This window comes from Thermobia domestica, chromosome 16 (genome assembly GCF_964235325.1).
Source record: "Thermobia domestica chromosome 16, izTheDome1.hap1.1, whole genome shotgun sequence".
Taxonomy (NCBI): Eukaryota; Metazoa; Arthropoda; class Insecta; order Zygentoma; family Lepismatidae; genus Thermobia; species Thermobia domestica.
In genome coordinates, this window is record NC_137469.1 from 37814484 (window position 1) to 37836052 (window position 21569).

The 21569-nt window shown below is 35.0% G+C and overlaps 1 protein-coding gene across 2 annotated transcripts in view; it reads right to left on the bottom strand.

Moving 5' to 3' along the window:
• Positions 1-419: 419 nt before the first annotated feature.
• The window catches only part of Atac2 (Ada2a-containing complex component 2), a 39370-nt gene continuing 18220 nt past the window's right edge, over positions 420-21569 (bottom strand). For both annotated transcript variants that reach the window (XM_081742327.1, XM_081742328.1), the window contains exons 6-11: positions 18680-19443; positions 14114-14351; positions 11810-11916; positions 7103-7308; positions 3374-3555; positions 420-770 (exon numbers count right to left, since the gene is read on the bottom strand). In XM_081742327.1, the coding sequence (XP_081598453.1) occupies positions 597-770; positions 3374-3555; positions 7103-7308; positions 11810-11916; positions 14114-14351; positions 18680-19443 (1671 nt within the window). In that variant the 3' untranslated portion in view covers positions 420-596. The remainder of the gene's footprint in view (positions 771-3373; positions 3556-7102; positions 7309-11809; positions 11917-14113; positions 14352-18679; positions 19444-21569) is intronic.

The following is a 21569-nucleotide window of genomic DNA, read 5'->3' on the forward strand; positions in this document are numbered from 1 at the left end:
GTGTCAAAGAGGACCCGGGAGACCCTTCATCAACTTGACTTGAGAGACACGGTGCTATACACACGAATTTTGAGCCAACAAATTACCACCTGTTTCATTCCCTCAACAACCACCTCCGTGGGAGACCTATAGCAAATGAGGGAGCCCTGCGGAATGCATTCACGGACTTCTTTGCATCTACGACCACTGAGCTTTATCACCAGGGTATAAGATGCAAGAACATCGGTAAAGGGTATTGGGTGCTGACGGAGATCACTTCGAAACATAAAGATATATACCGTGCACCGTATTGCTCTTTGTTTATCACTACTCTACAACGGTAAGAATTTTTTGGTTACATTGTATCTAACAATATGACCTTTGAAATTTTAAGAAAAAAGAAAAAGTTATCAAAAGTTGAAAATTTTCTGCTCTGTAGATACTTTTATTTTAGTCCAACTCGTTATATTTTACTGACAATAAAAAAGACTTCACAAAATCACTTTTAATGAAAACAATTTTATATACAAAGAATAACAAATCTCTTTATTATACATGTTTATATAAATTACATATGTTCATAAATACATAATTGTTCTTCGGAAAACAATTCGTAATTATCTACTCAGTCTTAGAAAAAGCGCGTGTTTACACTCTTTGGAATCAGCTGGGAAATATTTCTCATAAAATTCCTGTATAAATTCTTCCACTTTGAAACCAAACTTCTGATACAGAATAAGAGCTGGATTAGTGGCTGACACATGAAGTGTTACATCCTTCCCCATACACGTCTGAAAGAGTAAAATTTATTAGAACAAGTCCAGATTAAAATAGCAAGCATATTCCTACTATTCAATAAACGAGCAGAATAAGTATCTTACACATTTTGGTTTAAGGAGTGCAATAATAGAGACAGTTCCGATGCCGTTTAATTCCAAGTTCATCTCCTAGTGGGGATAAGACCCCTAACAGTGTGTAGGAAGGGTAGAACAGGTAAAAGTGATCAAAAATGATCGATATTAGTGTCGAATCCACATTTTTCGGGCTCGCTAAGATGATTAGTCACACTCTCGATACCGTTAAAGTTCAAATTAGTCCCCATACACATATAGAAGGAGTGAGCAATAAGACGACCGAGATTGGTGTCGAATCCCTTGTTTTTGGGGTCGCTAAGCTGTGTGTCAATCTCGATGTTATTTAAGCCCAAGCCCCTTTAAGTAAGAACGGGCATGTCAGTTGGCTCAGAATTTACAGGGGCATCGCCGAAGATGTTGCTCGTACATGTTCCAGTGTAACTTTGGAAAGCCTGGAGCAATTTCAACCAAATTTGGTACATATATGACTTACATAGTGTGGAAATAAATCAGCAAAAGGGGTGGGTTTTAGGAGCTGACATGTAACAATAAACTAGTGATCTATATTAGTGTGGAATCCATAGTTTTTGGAGACGATGACATGAATAGTGACGCCTCCAATGCTGTTTAAATCCAAGTTCAGCCTCATCGGCATGGGAAATGGAAAGAGGTAAAATAAAATAAAATATTCACCTCAAGTTCGGATTTTTAATCGTATCAATTTGATTAAAGCGCGTATTCTAAGGGAAGGGGATACGATATTTCAAAATTAATGCCAGAAGTAGAGTATCTTAAGGGTTTTTACCAGTACACTTTCATTGATATGTGTATCCTAAATATTTTCCATAAATTTATTCTCTCCGTGCGAAGAACGGACATTTTAGCTATTTAATACACATATATGAACGTTTGAAACGTTTTCATATCACGCTTTAAATCGGACTTATTTTAAATCCCATATTTACAGGTAATATTCTTTTCTGAATTTATCCAACTCGAATGTGATATGTCAGAATTTCAAATTCTTGTATTATTTTAAAATTATACTCTAAAAATAAACACGGAAGTCGTAATGTGTTATTAAATATCTTGATCGAGTAAGTTTCTTTCATAACTTTACCTACTACAAAAAAAAAAAAAAAAAAAAAAAATCCTTATCTATATTACTAATGTGTTTCATGCATCAAATACCATGCTCAGCAGCCTCTAGTATTATTTCATACATGTTCTATCAACTGTTCTCTTCCCTCATATGTCATTATGTAGGCCTCCCAGCAGGACATTGGAAAAAATATAGGACAGTTTGGTTTCTACAATAGAATATTATGTTCTGAAGCATAGAACAAAAAAATATAAATACACATTGTAAGAAAAGGCCAGCTTCACCCCAATGGACAACTACTTGTTATTGAAAATAGTAAAAACATATATATATATATATATATATAATACAGCTCCAATATTGTTAGAACATATTCGCACTACCTCAGAAGAAAAAGAAATAGGCAACTCTTATTTATAGGATTACCATAGCATTTAACACTTTTTACATTTTTCATACATAATTTTGAATACGTAAATTTAACTAATGCACGCACTACCTTCCTACTATCCTTCTAGTTCTTTTGTTTACAGATGAACTTTATTTTGACATTATTTTTCATTACTTCATAGCTTTCTATTTTTTAAAAAAAAAAATGATAACTTATTTCTCCCTAATAAAATATTTGGATCTAATTAAACATTGAATTATTTGATCAACATATTTCCCACTGAAATAAATAATGCAACAGCATTTCATTCATCATAGCTCTGCAAATTGTATATACACTTCTAACAACTGTTATTCAACATAAATTTCACGATATTTCCAGGATTTTCACCATTTTTCTGCTTTCCATGACTTTTCCACAGCGTTTTCACGACACACTTTTATTTCCAGGTTTTCCAGGACGTGTGGGAACCCTGCATATTATGCACAGCAATATTGCAAGGCGTTGCGATATGTTGGTGAATACCAACACACCTCAATGCCTAGCCAATACTGCTGCACACACTGTTGAAAGAAAATGCTAACACAGTTTGCGTTATAAGAAACTGGAGCATGACAAGTTTCATTGGGGAAGAATAAGCACATACGAAACAAAGAGAGAAAAAAGTGGACGTGGGAGGATAGGAAAAAGCAAATTAATAAAAAAAGGAATAGTGAGGATAAGTGACTAGTCCCTCAGGAAAAAAAGTGCTAAGACACAGCATATTGCTAATATGTAGCAATTTAAATCATCATTAGAACTGATCTTTGCTTGTATTTTTAATAATTCAATCAGTGAAAAATATAGGAAATAAAGGGCAAGATTAAAATATAGAACATATATAGGACAAATATACACAAATTTCCAAACTATAGGAAAAATAGGAAAACAGGACAGCTGGGAGCCCTGGTCATTTTCACTTGCCCCTAGTGTTCTTTGATGCTAGCTATAGCAGTGCACTCATATAATTCTAATCTTATTTATCACCACGTAATTTCAAAATCTTACCTGTATTAAGTGATATAACATGAAACTTCCTATACCAGCCTTCCTCCATTCTGGTCTCGTAAACAAAAAGGATATGTATGTTTCATTATAGTTTACGTCAGGTATCAGAAAGGCAAATGCTATTATCAGTTTCTTATATAGAACGACGCAACTGAAATCCGGATATTGAAGACATTCTGATACTGAAAAGAAAGAAATAATTAGTTGGTACACCAATATTCTTTTCGAATTTATTGGCGCGAAATTTGAGTAAACGTTCTAATATAAGTCCGTTACAAAATTTTGAAAAGTCCAACACCAATATGCAAAAATCAATAGACCAAGAACTACAGAAAAAAAAAAAAAAAAACCGGATCATCTTACCTACTCTAATTGGGTTAGTCCCTTCTTGAATGGGGAGAGGAGAGAGACAGACAGAAAGGAAGGAAGAAAGAAAGAAAACAGAAAGACGTATTTTTTGGCTGAGAACATTTGTTTCCCAAAGCAATATGATAAAAAAGTGCAATAAACCAAAAAAACTGCTGGTTCTCTAAACGTAAATGGAAACTAAATGTGGTTACACTTTCCGTGTTGTGGTTACTGATGTGCAAGGAAGTGACTAATTTAATTTGTTACGATCTTATCTTCTTATCCTTGATCTCAATAATTTCAAATTTCAATCCATGTTGAGGATCTTCCATTGAGTACAGTTGCATGTGTTGTATAAAGAAAAGTAAAATATTAGTTGAAGAAGCTAACAAAATGAATAATGAGCATGTCATTTGTGAGAAAGCGGAGAATTTGTCAGTATCCAGAACTACTTGGTTTTTCAATATTACATCCTTCATACCAGAAACAAAGAATCTTTTTAAGTAACTGGAAATCGGATAAGGCTTATTAGATATGTGTGATTGGTTGATGGGAGTGGGAGTCAGCATCAAGGCTGTATGAGACATGGATCTACAGCTTAAGATGGAATTCAAATCACACCAGCTCTTACGGAATTGAACCAGAGTATCCCATACTGAAGCAGCCTACTGTAATTATATAGCCATGGACGATTAACGTGCACGACGAAAAAAAAAAAAAAAATAATCATAACTATTTAATTTTCAGTAAAGCATTATCCATACTGCAAGAAGAAACAAATTATTACTAAAATATGGTCATATCATACAGTATCGAGTGAGCACGTAGATCCAATAAGCCTTATCCGATTTCCTTTTATTTATTTATTTATTACATCACCTGCTGTTATGGTCAGAGGAAGGTATCCACATATGTTAGCGTTAAGAGAACACAAACAATGGACACAATATGTAGTTAACTGAATATTTTTAGATAGGCAATACATAAATAACGAATCTGTTTCAGCAGAACAAAAGCTATTGATTGTTATTGGAAGGGAACGACATACATTTTAGCGCCATAAAAGTTCGATTCACTCGATTATATCGGAAACTACGCATAGGAATTAACCCTCAAACATATCATTTTGTTCAGTTTGACGTCATCGACTGATATATGTATCGACTTTGAACTTGAACATTTTGAGCATATCTAATTAACTTCCATCTTGTTAGTATCTTACTGAAGTGCTCGATGAAGGTTTTACCTTAACAAGTAGCATGTTTCTCGTGTAGCATCATTATTCAGGTTTACAAACAAATTCGTTTTTGTTGATTTTTCTCGAAAATTATGTATGAACATTTACTCTACTCATCCATATCATTTTATTATCTTAATGGGATTTATCGGTTGGTATATCGATTGGTATTAATTTATCAGCCATTTTCGACTCTTTATATATATATATATATATATATATATGAAACTCCTATATAGCAGACATTAACGGGGAACATAAAACTGTCCATTATTCGGAAAAAGCTTAGGTTACAACACAAGGAAAATTACTGCAATGTACAAACAAATTTAGGCAACATTATCTTACTGTTTATTTTCATACGTAATGTATGTATACTAATGCAGTTTTCTAAGTATAGTAAAAGGAAATTTCAGTACAGGTCCTTCTTCTATACTGTACTGTACTCGATTCCTACGTCTTCCAAATGGATCATTTGTAACCAGACGAAGATAAAATGCACGACATGTCATTTCATTGTTCAAACTATGCTGAAAATTGCTACTAAACAGTATGCACTATCTATCTATGTATCTATATATCTATGTATCTATATAAATATATCCCTCAACAATGAGCTGGGTAATAGTTTTCAGTGTCCGCGTCCGTTATTGAGAATGTCCACTATTCAGAAGTAACTTTTCCATTGTACCGAATAATATTCTGCCAGGGAATTGAAAAGTGGCCGTTATTGGGAGGTATCAGCTTTTTAGAAGTGCCCGTTAGGAGAAATTTCCCTGTATATATCGTTAAACACTAACAATATTATAGAATTTAAGATTTATAGTCACTCTGTGTTTAAATTACTATTCCTCGTTCTAACACTGTAACACATTGAATATAGTTTTTCTCGGACAATCAGCCAAGTGAATTCTATATCGTCCAACGTTTCGCGAACCGACAACATTGTTCCCGTCTTCACGGTAAAGTATGAGAGACCAAAAACAGAAGCCTTTATTATATAGGTGACGGCAGGAAAAGGGCGAAATTTGATTGGTCTATGTGGACGTCCAATCAGTGTCAGTCTATGGACTAAATTGTGATTGGCTGGTTGAGTGGGTTAGTTGGCAAACTCCGATTGGTTATTTTGTATATGTTTTCTTCCAATGAGGGAAAGCCATGTTTGGCTGCGTTGAAGATTGGTATCCTTATTAAAGTTGCTGCATTCTTCTAGTATTGCTATTGCTTTACTAGTTGCTGCTTTCTTTACTTTTCTTTCCTAGTAGTCTGAACACTTTACTATCAAAGTTGTTTCAGAGAAAGAGATGTTGTATCATTCAGTTATGCTATGCTCTATCAATTCTGATTTTTTCTTTTTTTCTTTTTCTTTTTTTTTTTTTTTTTTTTGCTTGCTGTAGTTTGATGTAATCGGAATGTTCTTTTCATCGAATTTCAATTGTAACACATTTTTTAAGCGCCCTTGATCAAAGTCCAAAACAGGACATTTATTCTCTTAATATATGAACTATTGATACCGAACTATTGATACTAGCATTTTATTACCTTCTCATAACGCGAATGGCTATAACTTTAACTTAAATATGGAGATGAAAGAGTAAACGTTGCTAGTCAACGAAACATATTCACCAATGTGTCCTTTCTTCGAATTTTCAAATGCTTTCAGCACTACTGAGTTCTTCAAGAGGAGGAGGAGGAGGAGGAGGAGGAGGAGGAGGAGGAGGAGGAGGAGGAGGAGGAGGAGGAGGAGGAGGATGATGATGATGATGATGATGATGATGATGATGATGATGATGATGATGATGATGATGATGATGATGATGATGATGATGATGATGATGATGATGATGATAATAATAATAATAATAATAATAATAATAATAATAATAATAATAATAATAATAATAATAATAGATCATTAGACTGTGGTGCATTAGATCAATAGTAGTTAGTCGTTATAGATCACTTCGCATAATATTCGGTTAGACACAATACATTTTAACACTATATATATAGCTACATTGATTTTTTAAAAAAAAATATTTTCCCTATCAGCTGCATTGGTGAGTACTTTTCTTTTATGCAGGCAATTCTTTCCTTTAGCGCAGAAAAGTTTACAATGAAAATGTAATCTCAGTGATACTTACAATCAATTCCTGGCCAGAAAAATTCGGAGCATAGATTGTTTATCACAGGAATATGCTGAGGTTGTACGTAACTGTAATCTATGGGTGCTAATTTCGGAGGTTTGAATTCAGGATCATTTCTGTGTGTTTTTATAATAAGCTCTTCCATAACTTGTAACCATAAAGGTTTCGTCTCGTAATCGCGGCGAATAAAAGGCTTTAGGATCCTAGAAAGTAAAGTGAAAAATTAAGATTTATAAGTGCTACGTGCTGACCCACATCATTAACACACAAACTTAAAGCTTAATAAATCTTATAAAGTAATAAAGAGAATATCTGCCAGATTATGTTTGACTTAATAAAACCAACATTATTATGCTTATATATTTATCATGTGAAAATTTTGAGGAACCTTCTGTTTCCTTCGTCGGCCCGATTTACGTAGAAAAAACTAACACCAAAACAAACTCACTGTCCTAAATCATAAATTAAATTAAAAAGCGGACGAAGCTTCCTGAAAATTTTCGCATATTTTAAAAGAAAATCTACTATAATAGATTGAAACTGGTAATCAGGGTATTTATATTAAAAAAAAAAAAAAAAGTTTTGTATAATTAATAATAATAATAATAATAATAATAATAATAATCGCTGTTCAACTCACAAAATATTACAAAAATAAGACTAGCTAAATTTACCCATTTGGGGCAACTGAATTCGAAAATGACCTTCAAATTTCAAGATTAGCTCTAGTTTTAGAGTCTTGGCCTCAAGTTACGGTTTTTGCATTAAATTTTGGATTTCCACAAATAAACAGTTGGCAACAGTGCAATAGCGTATTATATTTTTCATAATATGATATCTGGACATTATATTCCACAGAAGTATTTCAACATTCCGAATAATTTCTGCCATATTAGCGATGAGCAATCATTTGCTTAGAGAAAGTGTTCAATTTCGTCATCGATAAAAACAGTGTTTTGTTTGTGTGTAGTTTGGCTGTTAGATAGAGGATCCAGATAAAGAAAGAAAAAAAAAAACATTCATGTTTACTGCACAAAAAAATATTCACGTTTACTGCATTGTTTCCGTCGAAACTCAATGCTTGGATTAATGGAAAAGAACGTTGTATACCGTCTGCAACACCCATGGTTTAGTGGAAGTCTAGCACTGACATTACTGATTGTTTATAGCTCTGTATGACTCCTTCTGTTAGAAAATGAATATCCATGAAGAGAAAATAATAATAATAAAAAAAATGTATAATCTAATATACTCTCTACGATTTGTCCTGTGTTCCTCATGACACACGACTTTCTATTTCTGAATCTCCAGGAAATGTTTCTATGAACTCTAACGAAAATAACATTGTCTCTTTACATTGCAAACAGAAAAGATAATAGTTTCCTGAAATGCGCACTAATTGCAAAGCACACATCCCTCGTTTGACGGCCGGTCTTAGGAGGTGCGCGGTCCAATTGGGAACAATTTTGATGGGCTCCAGATTTCTAATCAACCTGCAATATGTTATTGTTTCTACCTGACAAGCCGAAAATATATTACACTCTAGAGCGGGGGTCAATTAGGAGAAATCAGCTTAAAGTTGACCCTGGTTCGAATTATAACACAAGAGCTCAATTATCTGATCAGAGATCTAGAACACCCCGAAAATTACGACAAGATTTAGGCATCGCGGTTACAACAGTGGAATTATCTACACCACTTCGTGAAAGTGTTGGCATTCCCGATAGCAATAAGAAATTTGAGATTCTTTTTATAAAAATAATAAAGACGATTTCAATATATACTACAAACTCATTGGGGGCCTGGTGGATGAGTTGAAATGAGGTGTAACTCTGATCAGTATTAGGTAAATTTGTAGTTAGTAAATATATTACATTCTATAAATTTATTGTGTTGTATCACCATGGCAATTGAAATGGAAAATTAAGCTAAGCAAGCTCACTAACAAAGCGTGCAATATGTAAATTGCTAATATGTACGTCTTAGCATACAAATATTCCAGTTAATGACTTCTATCAACATGCAAAATTTCATCAAGATTCTTTAAACAGCATATGATATAGGATCAATAGTGGAAACTGTTGTTGCGATCATAGACCTTCGCATACATATATTCTTTTTAAAATCTAGACGTAAGAACGTTACTCTTAGTGACCTGCATCACCATGAGAAGTTTGTTCAAAGATCATGGGAAACGCAGTCCTCCCTAACAAAAGAAAGAAAAAAAAAAGTGCGTAGCACAGCACAAATGAGTTAACTCACTTAGCTCAATAGTGCCATTATCTCGAAAATAAAAGCTAATAAGTATCATTTTCGTGTTTAGCAACTTCCTCACCCAATAAATAAATAAATAAATAAATAATATTCCGTACCTCTAACTTTTGAAATATTGTTAAACAGTGAGTCAATTGTTGAACTCATGTTCTATTCCACGTTTTAACATCTTTCTTTCTTGGTAAATAGCATTAATTAAATTTTCCGTGCACCTTAATTAATCTAATATAAGGAATGCAGAAGATTGTACACAATAAAAATAGTCAACTTTGAACAACTTGCCTTGGTAGTAAACCCTCCCTTCACTACTGATTGTGTTTGTAATGGCCAGCGGTCCGAATGATCGCCTGTAGCAAATTCCTGCATAGAATGGGAAGGAGAACGTCTCACCATATCCTTCGGCAATCTTCCGAAGACTTAGCAAAATATGTGGACGACGTTGAGCAGGTGCCTGTTAGAGAGGTATAAATCTACGATAGTCCATTGGTGAGGGTTCGAGACTTTCACAGGGATGAATGAAAATGGGATTGCTTCCTCCCTCTTCTGTCTTCCTTGCGTGGAACGCCTGGGGTGATCGACGGGTATGCTGGTGGTCTTGTTCATATGGTCTCGTCACCGTACATGTGGTGGTTGTACGTATCATACAGAGGGACAACGAAGTTGTTTTTGAAGTAAGCTGCTTTAGCTTTGGTGTTAAAAAGCACTTGGATGAGTGGCAGCGTTCCCCGATTGTAATATCCTGCCACCACCAGAAAACTCTTAGAAAACATTTTCCTTGCACTGCAGCACAGTTAGAACGGATCTTGTGGTGTATTTGACGGTAACTCTGTTGGTCAGGTAGAATCAATCCTCATCCAGGTACATACACACATACTTTCATTTGTCCCCTGTAAGATATGTTTCATACAGTTTACTGCCGTTTGTGAACCTCTCTTGGATATAGTGTTCTGTAAGGTGATGTTCGTGAGCCTTGTGACGCGCTTTTAGTGTCTTTTGAGATACCGTGCCGTATGGTCTGTGGTGCACTCTATTGGCGATTCGAGTAGGCCGGGGTCATGTTCCGACCCGACCACGTACCGCAGGGACCTGTTGGGTACATAATTGGATAATGAGATCCACATTAGCTTTGCTGCTGATAAACTTTTCCTTTGCACCATTTCACTTTAGGTGATTATAATCGGCAGTGTAAAGTCATAAATGAATCGCTTCCAGAAAGATGGCACTTTTACCTTCGTCGTTTCCCAGATCGTGCTGCACTGATACAGGCCCCAGTGCAGCTAACAATACATCGACATTACAATGGTCAAATGCGACGTTCTGGACGGCCAGTGAAAGTCGACTATTATTATCTTGGGTAATTTTCTGTACTAAAAGAAATATTTGCCACCAAAATCAAGGAATGCATTAGAAATATTAGAAATGATTTCCCTATTTCGGTACTTTCTCAATAATTGACAACTTTCATGCACTAATAAAAGGTTAGTAAAATCTTGAATATTGAATGGAAAACAATGGAAGTATCTACATTAAACCATGAACCCCCGATCAAATTTGAACTCGGGTGACTTAGATTGGATTGGGGATTTGGATTTCGATTTCTGGGCTGTCGCCATCTAAGGCCATTTAGCCTGTTTCGTATATGAGGGATGACGTTCCTTTGGCGAGCACACTATTCGATGAAAGGGAAGTAAGATGAAATTGGGGAAGGAAGGGAGTGGCCTGGGAACATTATGTTAGGTACCATCCCGGCATTTACCTGGTGTGAATGACGAAAACCCAGGAAAAAACCTCACTTAAAATGGCTGGCCTGAAAAGGTTGTTACACTTAATCGACCGAGTGCCCCCACCGGAAATCGAACCCGGGATCGCTCGCCGAGTTAGATTGGAATTAGACCACATTTAAACTTATTTCTGGCACCTTTGGAAAAGAACAAAATTTGGGGCATGGTAGTTAGAAGCCATAACTTTGACACGCCTCGGTAAATGAAAAAGTAGTATTTTCAGTTAGAAGATCTAGGTATATTCCTTCGCTTTTACCCTTAAATTTTATTTTCCTTTTTGTTTCTGTCGCCCACCGAAGAAGCCGGTTATGTTTCAAAGCGCTGTGAAGACATTTTGGATTGAGATGGATATATAGATGAGATTGGAGATAAGTTAAAATGTAAGTTTGTAATTTTTTTCAACAGTGACTTTTGTAGTCAATGTTCAGTATGTATTTTTATTTTTCACTTAAATTTTTCCAGCGTGGGGAGATTAGCTTCATGCAACAGAATATTGAGTATATTTCTTTAGCTTTCCTTTCCCAATGATGGCAATAGAAACTACAATAACGTATAAATTAACAAGTTTTTTTTCCCCTAAATGAGAACAAGATTTAGAAAAAAAAAAAAAAAACATTTTTAGTGCTAAGGTTATCACACTTTTACTTACCTTTCAGTGTAAGGACTAACGAAGCAACTCGGCTCGGTCCCCATTAAACGTGCATAAAATGAACAAGAATTGGAATTGGATTCATTGACATCCTTCATTTTTGGCTTCTACAAGAAAGATAAAAGGGAAATGAAAAACCAATATATTTCAAAAAGAAATAAATAGCCCTCATAGCAGCGACCTAAAAGAAAATGATTAAAGGATAGCAGTTTTAATTTGGATATAATGCTTATTCATCTGGTGTACCCTCACCTTATTCTCGCTACTGTTTTCTAAAATCATTGAATAATTGGGTCAAATTTTCGCTGCCTTCCAAAGCTATATTTTTGAGACAAAGGTGGTAAGAAGAAAAGCATTAACAGGGGATAGAATAAATGTCAATTAATCACATGAGGATAAGCTATGTACACTAACAATATTATAAAATATAAATACAGGCATTACATAGTTCCAGATACTGGTTTCCACAGTATACACGATATGTTCAGGTATTGTGTCTCCCCTTTCGTTGTTGGTAGTGACCACGAACGTGTCATTGTTGCAATTTCGTTTCGCGAGTACTCATGTTGGACAGGATTCTCACCTATCTGGCGAGCACGTATTTCTTAACTTTTCCTTTTTCCAGGTCTAGTTATATAATGTAAAAAGCAATTTTTCCCCACCAGACGGTTCCTCATCGACTACGCTTGTACATACATATATATATATATATAAACATCCCCTCCTAAATAGCGAATAAGGCACGGTTCTGAAAAGTAAAATTCTCTACTTAAAATTACCTGACTTTTTCAGCTTTGCGTGAAATTCACTGACTTTTCCAGGTTTCCCAGGTCGGTGAGAACCCTGTCGGAGTTCAATTTTTTATTCTTGTTTTCGAACCTAAAATACACGTTGCGAGGTTTTAACTATTGCCAGATTTCCAACATAAAGAACATATTCCTTCAATAAATAGATTATTGAAATAGTAAGTAGACATTATTGATACAAATATTTGAATGAAACTATTAACGATACAATTACAATTCCAAGGTCACACATTAATTTGGATTGCGAAATTACACTAAGTAATACAACAAGGGCATATGAAGGAAGAGTATATCGTTGCTGAATGTATTTAAAAAAGCTTCTTTTAGTTTTTAATTTTCACCTCATTTTCAAAAGACAACGGCATTCATCAACATTGTGTTTTAGCATAAGGTGTGAAATAGAGTTACATTGTTTATACTAAAATAAATTAGAAAAAAAACAAGCTCGTATAAAGGTTCAAAACAATACATATAAAAATGAATCTACTTCAAAATATTTTGACATGGCTGCACACGTCAATACCGATAAGCAATGATGATAAGAGGGGTGGCTCTGGGAGGGATTGATTCCCTCCCGGGGCATATCTCTGATCTGTGTTGAACATTATTTCCGAAGTACTACTTTCACATCCTACCTTGCATATTGCAAGTCCTCTGGAAGAAATCTGAATTTACCAGTGCTGAAAAGTCAAGCAACAATGAATTTTCCGATTGCGGAAAAAATCGTCTTTCACTTATTTGTAGCAAATCTTCGTTATAAACACAGGCTTTTATTTAACGTTTACCACGTTTGTTCCTTGTGTTTTCTACCTATTTATTGTTCTAAATAGCTTTTTTTCCCCTATCTTCAAAACTCTTCAATACGTACGAATCCAATAATGTATTTATCATTTTGCATTACTTTTGCTTTCGCGTTTCAGTGATATTTTGAGGATGTTTTAAGTGTATCCAATAAGATCAGAGAAAAATGAGTTTAATTACTTCAAAAAAAAAAAAAAAAACTTTCAAAATATTTTACTAATCTTTTAAATTAAATTTAATTTTTTAAATAATGATTGTCAATATATTGCGAGCTGGGAATCAGTAAAACAAGATGGCGGAATGCTTGCAAATTTCCACCAACGTGGAGCAGCGAAGTGTCATTAGATTTATGTTAGCAGAAGGGTTGAAACCAATCGAAATTTATCGTTGGATGGGAGTGCAATATAGTGAAAGTTGTACGAGTGGGCAGATAAGTTGAAACTGGGTGTAACAATTGTTCAAGATTCGCCATGCGCAGGACACTCTGTCTGTGCAGTCACAGAGAACAACACTGTGAGGGTTGATGAGCTGATACGGAAAAACAGGTGTATTACACTTCTGTTCGACTCGAACAAAAAATTTTCATTCTTTTCTTCTGTACGTCACATTATTTCTTATCCTTCTAACAAATACCATAAGCAACTCTTTTGGAACTCCAGTATTCTACGATTTTAATTGTCAAAATATGAATTCTTACCTGAAAACGATCTAATACTCTGCTATCCGTAGAACCTTTTTTCCGTTTTTCCATGGACCTCTCTTCACCAGTAACAAATTTATCCAAGTTGAATAACGGTAGATGATGTTCTCTCTTTAATTTTCGAACTACAAGCTTTCTGTACAGTCTTCTTGCAGCAGGTACGGAAAGTGCTTTGGCTTTCTTACTTAGATGATTCAGTAGCACCTGTTCTTCGTAATTACTCATAGGAATACACCTGAAAACAACAGTTTAAAATAATTGCAAATATACAATATCATATATTTATTCGAATACAAGCGCTCTCCTAAAATACGTCTGTCGGTTTTCTGAATCCATTTATCATACGAATACAAGCACTTCTATAAGATCACTACAGATTTTTTATGCACCTATCAAACTAATGGCTATTGTTAGCAACAGAGTCAGTGACCTATTACAAATATCTTTCCATACAGAGATACCGGTAGCACTTCTATCTATTCTGAAAAACACCGTGTCTGAACGTACATGCAGGGTTATGATCTGAAACATTAAACAATCGATAACAGAACTACTTTATATTGTAAAAATTCGCAAATTATTGTTCTCCTTCCAAGTTGAATTCTCCTGTGAATTTTGACACAGAAAATTCAAACAATGGCAGTTTTTTTTTGGGGGGGGGGCGATTTAATAATGTTACGTCAAACTACTCATTTTCTCTTTTGTCAACTCTATTGCTTGGTGTATTTAAAAAAAAAAAAGTACTATTGATTATACGCGCCTTAATTATAACACCTTAATTTCGAGAAAAAATAACTATTTATATTCAAGTAAATACGACATATATAAATCTATGACACATATATAATATGAACTTACTTAGCTTTAAATATAAATCAAAATCGTATAACAGAGGCTATTCCGAGTATGTGTGGTCAAATAGTACTTATCAAATAGTTACGAAAATCCATGGTGTGCTCACTGCTATCGAACGATAGCCCGATAATGTAGTTTCCATTGCTGCATGCTCCGTTGGAGAACTACGATGGGGATCTTGTTCCATTCCTCTTTTACAGTTTTCCAGGTCCACTCATAGTTGTCACATGATTTTTACCTAAAGCTTTTTTAAGCAGTCTTAATTCGCAAGTCCATTGGACTTGTCTAAAGAATTCATAGGTATTTCGTTGAAGGAAGTCTGTCTTTCAATAGTCTCCTTCATATTCTGATAGAATGCAGGAACGATCTTGAGGTATGTGATGAAGCTTTATCTTGATGGATCGGGCCATGTTCACCTCGTTTCCGTACATTTCTGATAGCTCCAGCTCGTATATCGGCCTCAGGATCTCCTCTTAGTAGCACTGCGAATTGGCTTCGACGTACTTCTACACCCTATGAATCTCCAGTTTACACCTTGGTGACAGTAGTCGGTAACCAATACGAACCATTTCGGAAAATTCTCTTTGCATGCTCGAACTACTTTGTAAAGCAATTCGGCCATTTGTCTCTGTACATGATAACTTATTGATTTACCGAGTTGGAAAGATACACCTACGTCCCATCCAATATAGCGACGTACCGCCACCTTTGAGTCGGTCAGATGATGCTCGTACAGCTTCCAAACGTTACACTTGCTTTCCCATCGGTGGGCATCGGTAAGGTGTAGACTGATAGCCTTGAATACCTTTTCAAGATTCAATCTTTGGAGCAAGGTGCCGTTAACAGTTCCCAAATACATATTTAGACGATTCACTATCCATTCTTGGGTTGGAGGTTCCCCTTATCGAGTACCGACTTCTCCTCTCAGGAACCTAGAGTACCGATTTCTCTTTAAATAATTTTTGTCGAATAAAATGTGACAAATCTGGGGCAACCGATTTCCCTCTAAACAGATATAATCAAATACAATATAGGAAATTTGGATATTCAATTTCCGTTGAATATTTTCTTTTTCCGTTTTTTTTTTTTTTTTTTTTTAAGTTTCTTTCTTTCTCTCCCCCTCTCTTTGACTGTATGTTACTGTAGCCTACTAATGCATTAAAATCTTATTTTATTACATATTGTGGATTTCTACAGTCTGTTAAATCAATATTATGGAAATTGGAAGGTCAGCGTAATAATGTATGTTGTTGTATATTAATTTCTTTAATGATGTTCTTAAAAAAGACACTAAATTTAAAATAAACGTTTCTTATATATAGTAATATGTATATTCACAAACTTATTCTTAATTCGTTAGTGCCTACTCCCACAAATGTGTGCAGTCGATATTGTTCATTTCTGGGAATTAATTTAAGTGTAATTTTCAGTTTGAAACATTGTTAACATAAACATATGAAAAAAATCCTGACTATTTTTTTTCTTTTATTTAAACCATAATGGTGTGCCGATCACTTCCCTCGGTTCCACTCAACAATAACAGAATAGAATATTTATTGACACGTTAAAATATAATTATTATTATATTGAAACGAAACCAGCACAGACAAATGTTCTTTGAAAGATACCTGAGGATAAGTGACTCATTTGCACAAGGAAAGGAGATGTCTTTTGTTGATAGCTGGACTCATATGCTGTCTTTCATGTCCTAAACTACTTCCCAGTTCTCTCTTTCACGTTATAAGCCACTTCTCAGCGCCGGCACTTCTGGTCACATGTGAAAAGCAGCGCAAGCAACAGCTTTGCCGGGGCTTCCACAGGCATTGCCGGCCCTATGTGTAAAGTACGTTGGTGCTGGCTCCGGCTTTGCCGGTATCGTGTGTAAACACACTAAAGGTCACAATTGCACGACGTAGAAATAAAAAGATTTATTTTTCATTCATTCTTTCTTTTTAGAACTACTAGCTACAGAGAACTCTTTAACAATGATATGGTGTTTAGAAATCATAATAATGCTACTACTAACGTTCTTCCTATTATTATTATTATTATTATTATTATTATTATTATTATTATTATTATTATTATTATTATTACTACTTTTACTACTGTAGCATCACTTTTGATTTTCGGCATTTGTAAAAATCAGTCTAAATTATAAAGTTCAATGTCCAAAGACCAATTCGGCTAGTGCATTAGCAACAAGGAAGAAAAACTTGAGGTTTAAAGCAATATTAAGTCATTATACTCAAACAGAATGTAAATGCAAACGCATGACTATGTTGCAACGTGAAAATGTTAAGAAACAACTGACATTGTAATTTCCTGTATGTTTTTAAAGAACGCTTAGTAGAATCGCGAGCTGTCAAAATTTCATGACACACATATATTGGGCAAGCCATGAGGTGACAAACGTCTGATGTTAAAATAATAATAAAAGAACCCAATTCAAGACGAAAAGGAACAATGAAAACACGGAAGTGTTAAATCGTATAAAACTTTATGATTGAGAGATTTCGGGTCTTTCCACTCTATCCTTGCTAGGAGTCTGTTAGACGTGGTCTTAGTCTTTAGAGTTTTAGTTGCAAAATTCTAATAATTAGGCATTGGCTGTTGGTCGCCACTCAGACAGTATAACTCAGTTTCTTGTCTTGACACTGAGTCAGATCCAGATGCTGAATGTTAGTTATTCTACGTTCAAAGCTGTAATCCGATATCAAAAGTCACATCTTAATCTGATCGAGTCGACATAAAGAGAAAGATAGAAACCATCACCTACATCAGATTCATCGCCACAGATTTGAAGTCACTTGGTCCATCTATCCGGAGAAAAAGACGACGACGGCAAAGGTGCTCCAGGACCACTTGGAAGTTCAAGGTTAGTCTTGTTCATATGTACAGTTCCATTTCTTGGCAAACAATGTAATCTACCCAGACACTTGATAAACATACTTTTTAAACATTTCTAAAGAATTGTGAATCACACTAAATTTCTTAGAACCAAAATGCATTCATGTTTTCATTTACACATTATACAGCGAACCACAAGGGGTTAGCCTGGTTAGGAGTTACTACTCACAACGGAGTGTGGGTGGAATTCGCTCTTTCATTGGTATTGAAAATAAGTAGTTTATCTCACCCCAATTCATACCAAAGAGAGGTGGGGCGAAATGGTAGAGGCACCGGGTAGATGGACATGGTGACTCCAAATCTGTGGCGATTAACCTGATAAAGGTCTTCTTCTTCTTCTTCTACTACTACTACTACTACTACTACTACTACTACTACTACTACTACTACTAATAATAATAATAATAATAATAATAATAATAATAATAATAATAATAATAATAAAAACGTCTCAATCTGTGTCACGCTAATTCCTAACAGATGTCACTACCTTCGCTGCCTGATGCCAGTAGTTGAACCTAGCATGCAGGCAACTTGCCGATTTAAAACTATTGTGACAATTTAATTGCAACTTAAAAACTGTATTGCCTTAATTTAATTATTTCAAAATACGGCAAGAACAGTAACCATATTTAGATTATTACTTGTACAGCCGCAAATTAGTTGGTGAGTAGAGTTTAAAAATAAAAATGAATGTAAACAATTAGAGTTTTTAATTAAGCACGACTTTCACCTAGTGTACAGCAAACCGAAAGCTTGCTGGTGAATAAATAATAATATTAATACATTAATACGTACCTTGAAAACCGTTTCAGCTTAGCATTATTTTCTTCTGACATAAACACTTCCGTTGGATCACTCCTTTTTCTTGACGCAAACCAACTTGGAACTTGCAAGGGCTCAGCTATCACATTTTCAATTTCACTCTCACCAGCTAAGTCTTGTGTAGTCATGTTATTCGAATTATTACTTGTTATGTTTGAGTATGAAAGGTCGTTTTCGTCAACTTCAACTTTAACATCTTCAACTTTAATATTCGTGTCTGTATTACACGCAAGTGGATCTGTCTCTTCAGTAATATTTGTTTTGTTCTTAAAACCACATTTAAGCACAGTTTCTTTTTCTTCTTTCACTGAAATCGAAGGGTTATTTTCCGATGACAAATCTTTGGTGGACGGTAATAACGAATGAATGTCTAACCCTGCAGGCTGGCCAAGAACATCCAACGCATCCGCATTCTCAATATCAATATTCATATCAATATCGGGAGAATCATCATCAGCAAATAAACAATCTGATAATGTTTCCGTTGGCTCCACGTATTTTTTAGAATACATATCATTTGTACCTCTACTCGTACTGAAATCGGGATACTGCCAAGACTGTGAACTAAAAACATCGTTACTACAGCCTGGAGTAGTGTCATACTCAGATCGGAAATCTGTGCTATTTTCATCAAAAGCTGACATGCTAGAGTCATCGATGTTCTGACTAGAATAAAGCGACGCCGACCGAATACTTTCTCTATCACTGATATTAGATTCCTGATCTTCAACAGAATCCTGAAAAAAGAAACAAAAAGAGCGCAATAACCATTTAGTATTGGTAAGATTGACTTTCAAGATAGCAACAGAAGAAATAACAATGATTGGTTTGAAACAGCTTTTCCGTATGCGGATTATGTAGGCTGGATTGCAGATGATATAAGAGTCAATGCGAAAGTCTTACTGTGTGCAAGTTAATATCATGAAAGTGCATGTAGATAACACGTAATCGTAATCACGGAAATAGAGAAATCAGTAAAGAGTAGACGGGAACAAATACTTAAATGAAATGAAATTTCTAAAGAAAATATAGTAAGGTAGAGACATCTTTACAAAAATGAAATGTCTTTGCATAACAAAATTCACATTTAAAGGGTTTATTGGATAAAGAGCTTAGGAAAAAGTATTACAAATTTGAGATTTGTAGCAAACTAAATTTGACGTCGTTATTCTTGTGATTGGTGAATAATTTCTAAGAGATGTTGCTAATGTAAAAACATTAATACATACATCAAGATGCGTAAAAATTCAAGAGTGACAACTCTACTGGCAATTTATTCCAAATTTTTATATCCCCTTTCTGCAGAAGACTATTCATTCAAATGTTCTTAGCTGAATACACATTCATGCAAATTCTTGATCCAAACAATATTTACGTGTCGTACAAAGCGCTTCCGCTTTAAAAAATACAGTTTTTGTTGAATATTGAAAATCAACAAATATTCAGGTTGAAACTACCTGGGCACGGCGTTGTTTAAAGAGTACCAATCTGTGAGTAATCTGACTTACATTAAGACATTTATAAAGGCTGTCGCAGATGACGTAAAGTGAAACAGAGCTTGTTCTGTCTTGGCAACACTGCCTATGGTCTCGGCACTAATCTCATCGTGTAGGATGATTAATTCTGTATTGTAGCAAAGTTGTCATATGTTTCTTATCACCGATTGTTTTGAAACTCGTTAATTCTTTTCGTCGAAATCAAAAAGGACAGTCCTTGCAGTGTTAATTTTAACTTATTAACGAAACCTCGTATGGAAAAGTTCCAAGAACTCTCTCTCTCGCAAGCATATACATATATTTATGTTTGTATGTGTGTGTGTGTGTGTGTCTGGCTTCGATCAAAGCGCCCATAACACCTTATATGGCGAAAAAGAAAGAAAATCGCTTTACAGAGCATTCCAACAAGTGGTCTCATCGCTAATTTTAACCACTGTATCAGTCAGTAGCGTTGCTAGTGAAAACCGGGATTTTCCCTTTGGACTCAAAGCACACAAATGTTGGCTGAAGACACAATTCATTCGGGCGGCAGAATCCGAACGTGGCAGGGGTGCTAAACGCACCCAGCGCACGCCCACCCTGTTAGTGGAAATCTAGTAGGTCTTGCGTAAAATCAGCGACTGTGTTGTAGTTAAGTGAGTGTTCAAGTATCTTTTTACAACTGTGATCATCAAAAGAGGAATTTTGTCAGTTAATGTGTTTGAAGAAGAATTCTAAAGACATTAGCGTGGAAACGTTTGATCCACTCGAAAAGCTGAAGTTGGGGTAATCTAGGATTTCGACCCACAGGATCAGCAGTGTTCTTCTTCAACCTTGTGCGACCGACTAGTGTGAATAGCAGCGAACTCCATGATTAACACCGAAAAGGCCTCTATTGTGAGTATGATATAAATTGAATGCATAGTCACCAGTCGTGATGATAAAAGCAAATAAGAAAGAAAGATAAATATCGAGTTCAAAATCAAGTAAATCTTTTTGTACATTGTAAAATTTTATAACATGTAGTTAATGGTATTGTTTGTTCATAATTGGATGTGAAGTTATAGTTTCAATATATATGTTATGCGATCACGTTATTGACCTTTGCTCAATTATAGAATTAAATTTTCAACAAGTAACTTTGTGTTAATTTCACAATATATCCAAACAAACACTAACGGTGCTTGTATTGAAATTCATCGTCCCCAGCTTGCGGTGGAAAGTAAATGTAGACATGGTACGAGAGTAGTTTCATTGCGGCAAGCTGGGAAAGAGAAAGAAAAAAATGAACAAAGAGGAAAAGAAAGAAAAAGTAGTACATATGCTTTATAGTGTTTGGATTATTAGTTGTATTTCGTTTACGTACGTTAATAAAAAAATAAGCCACA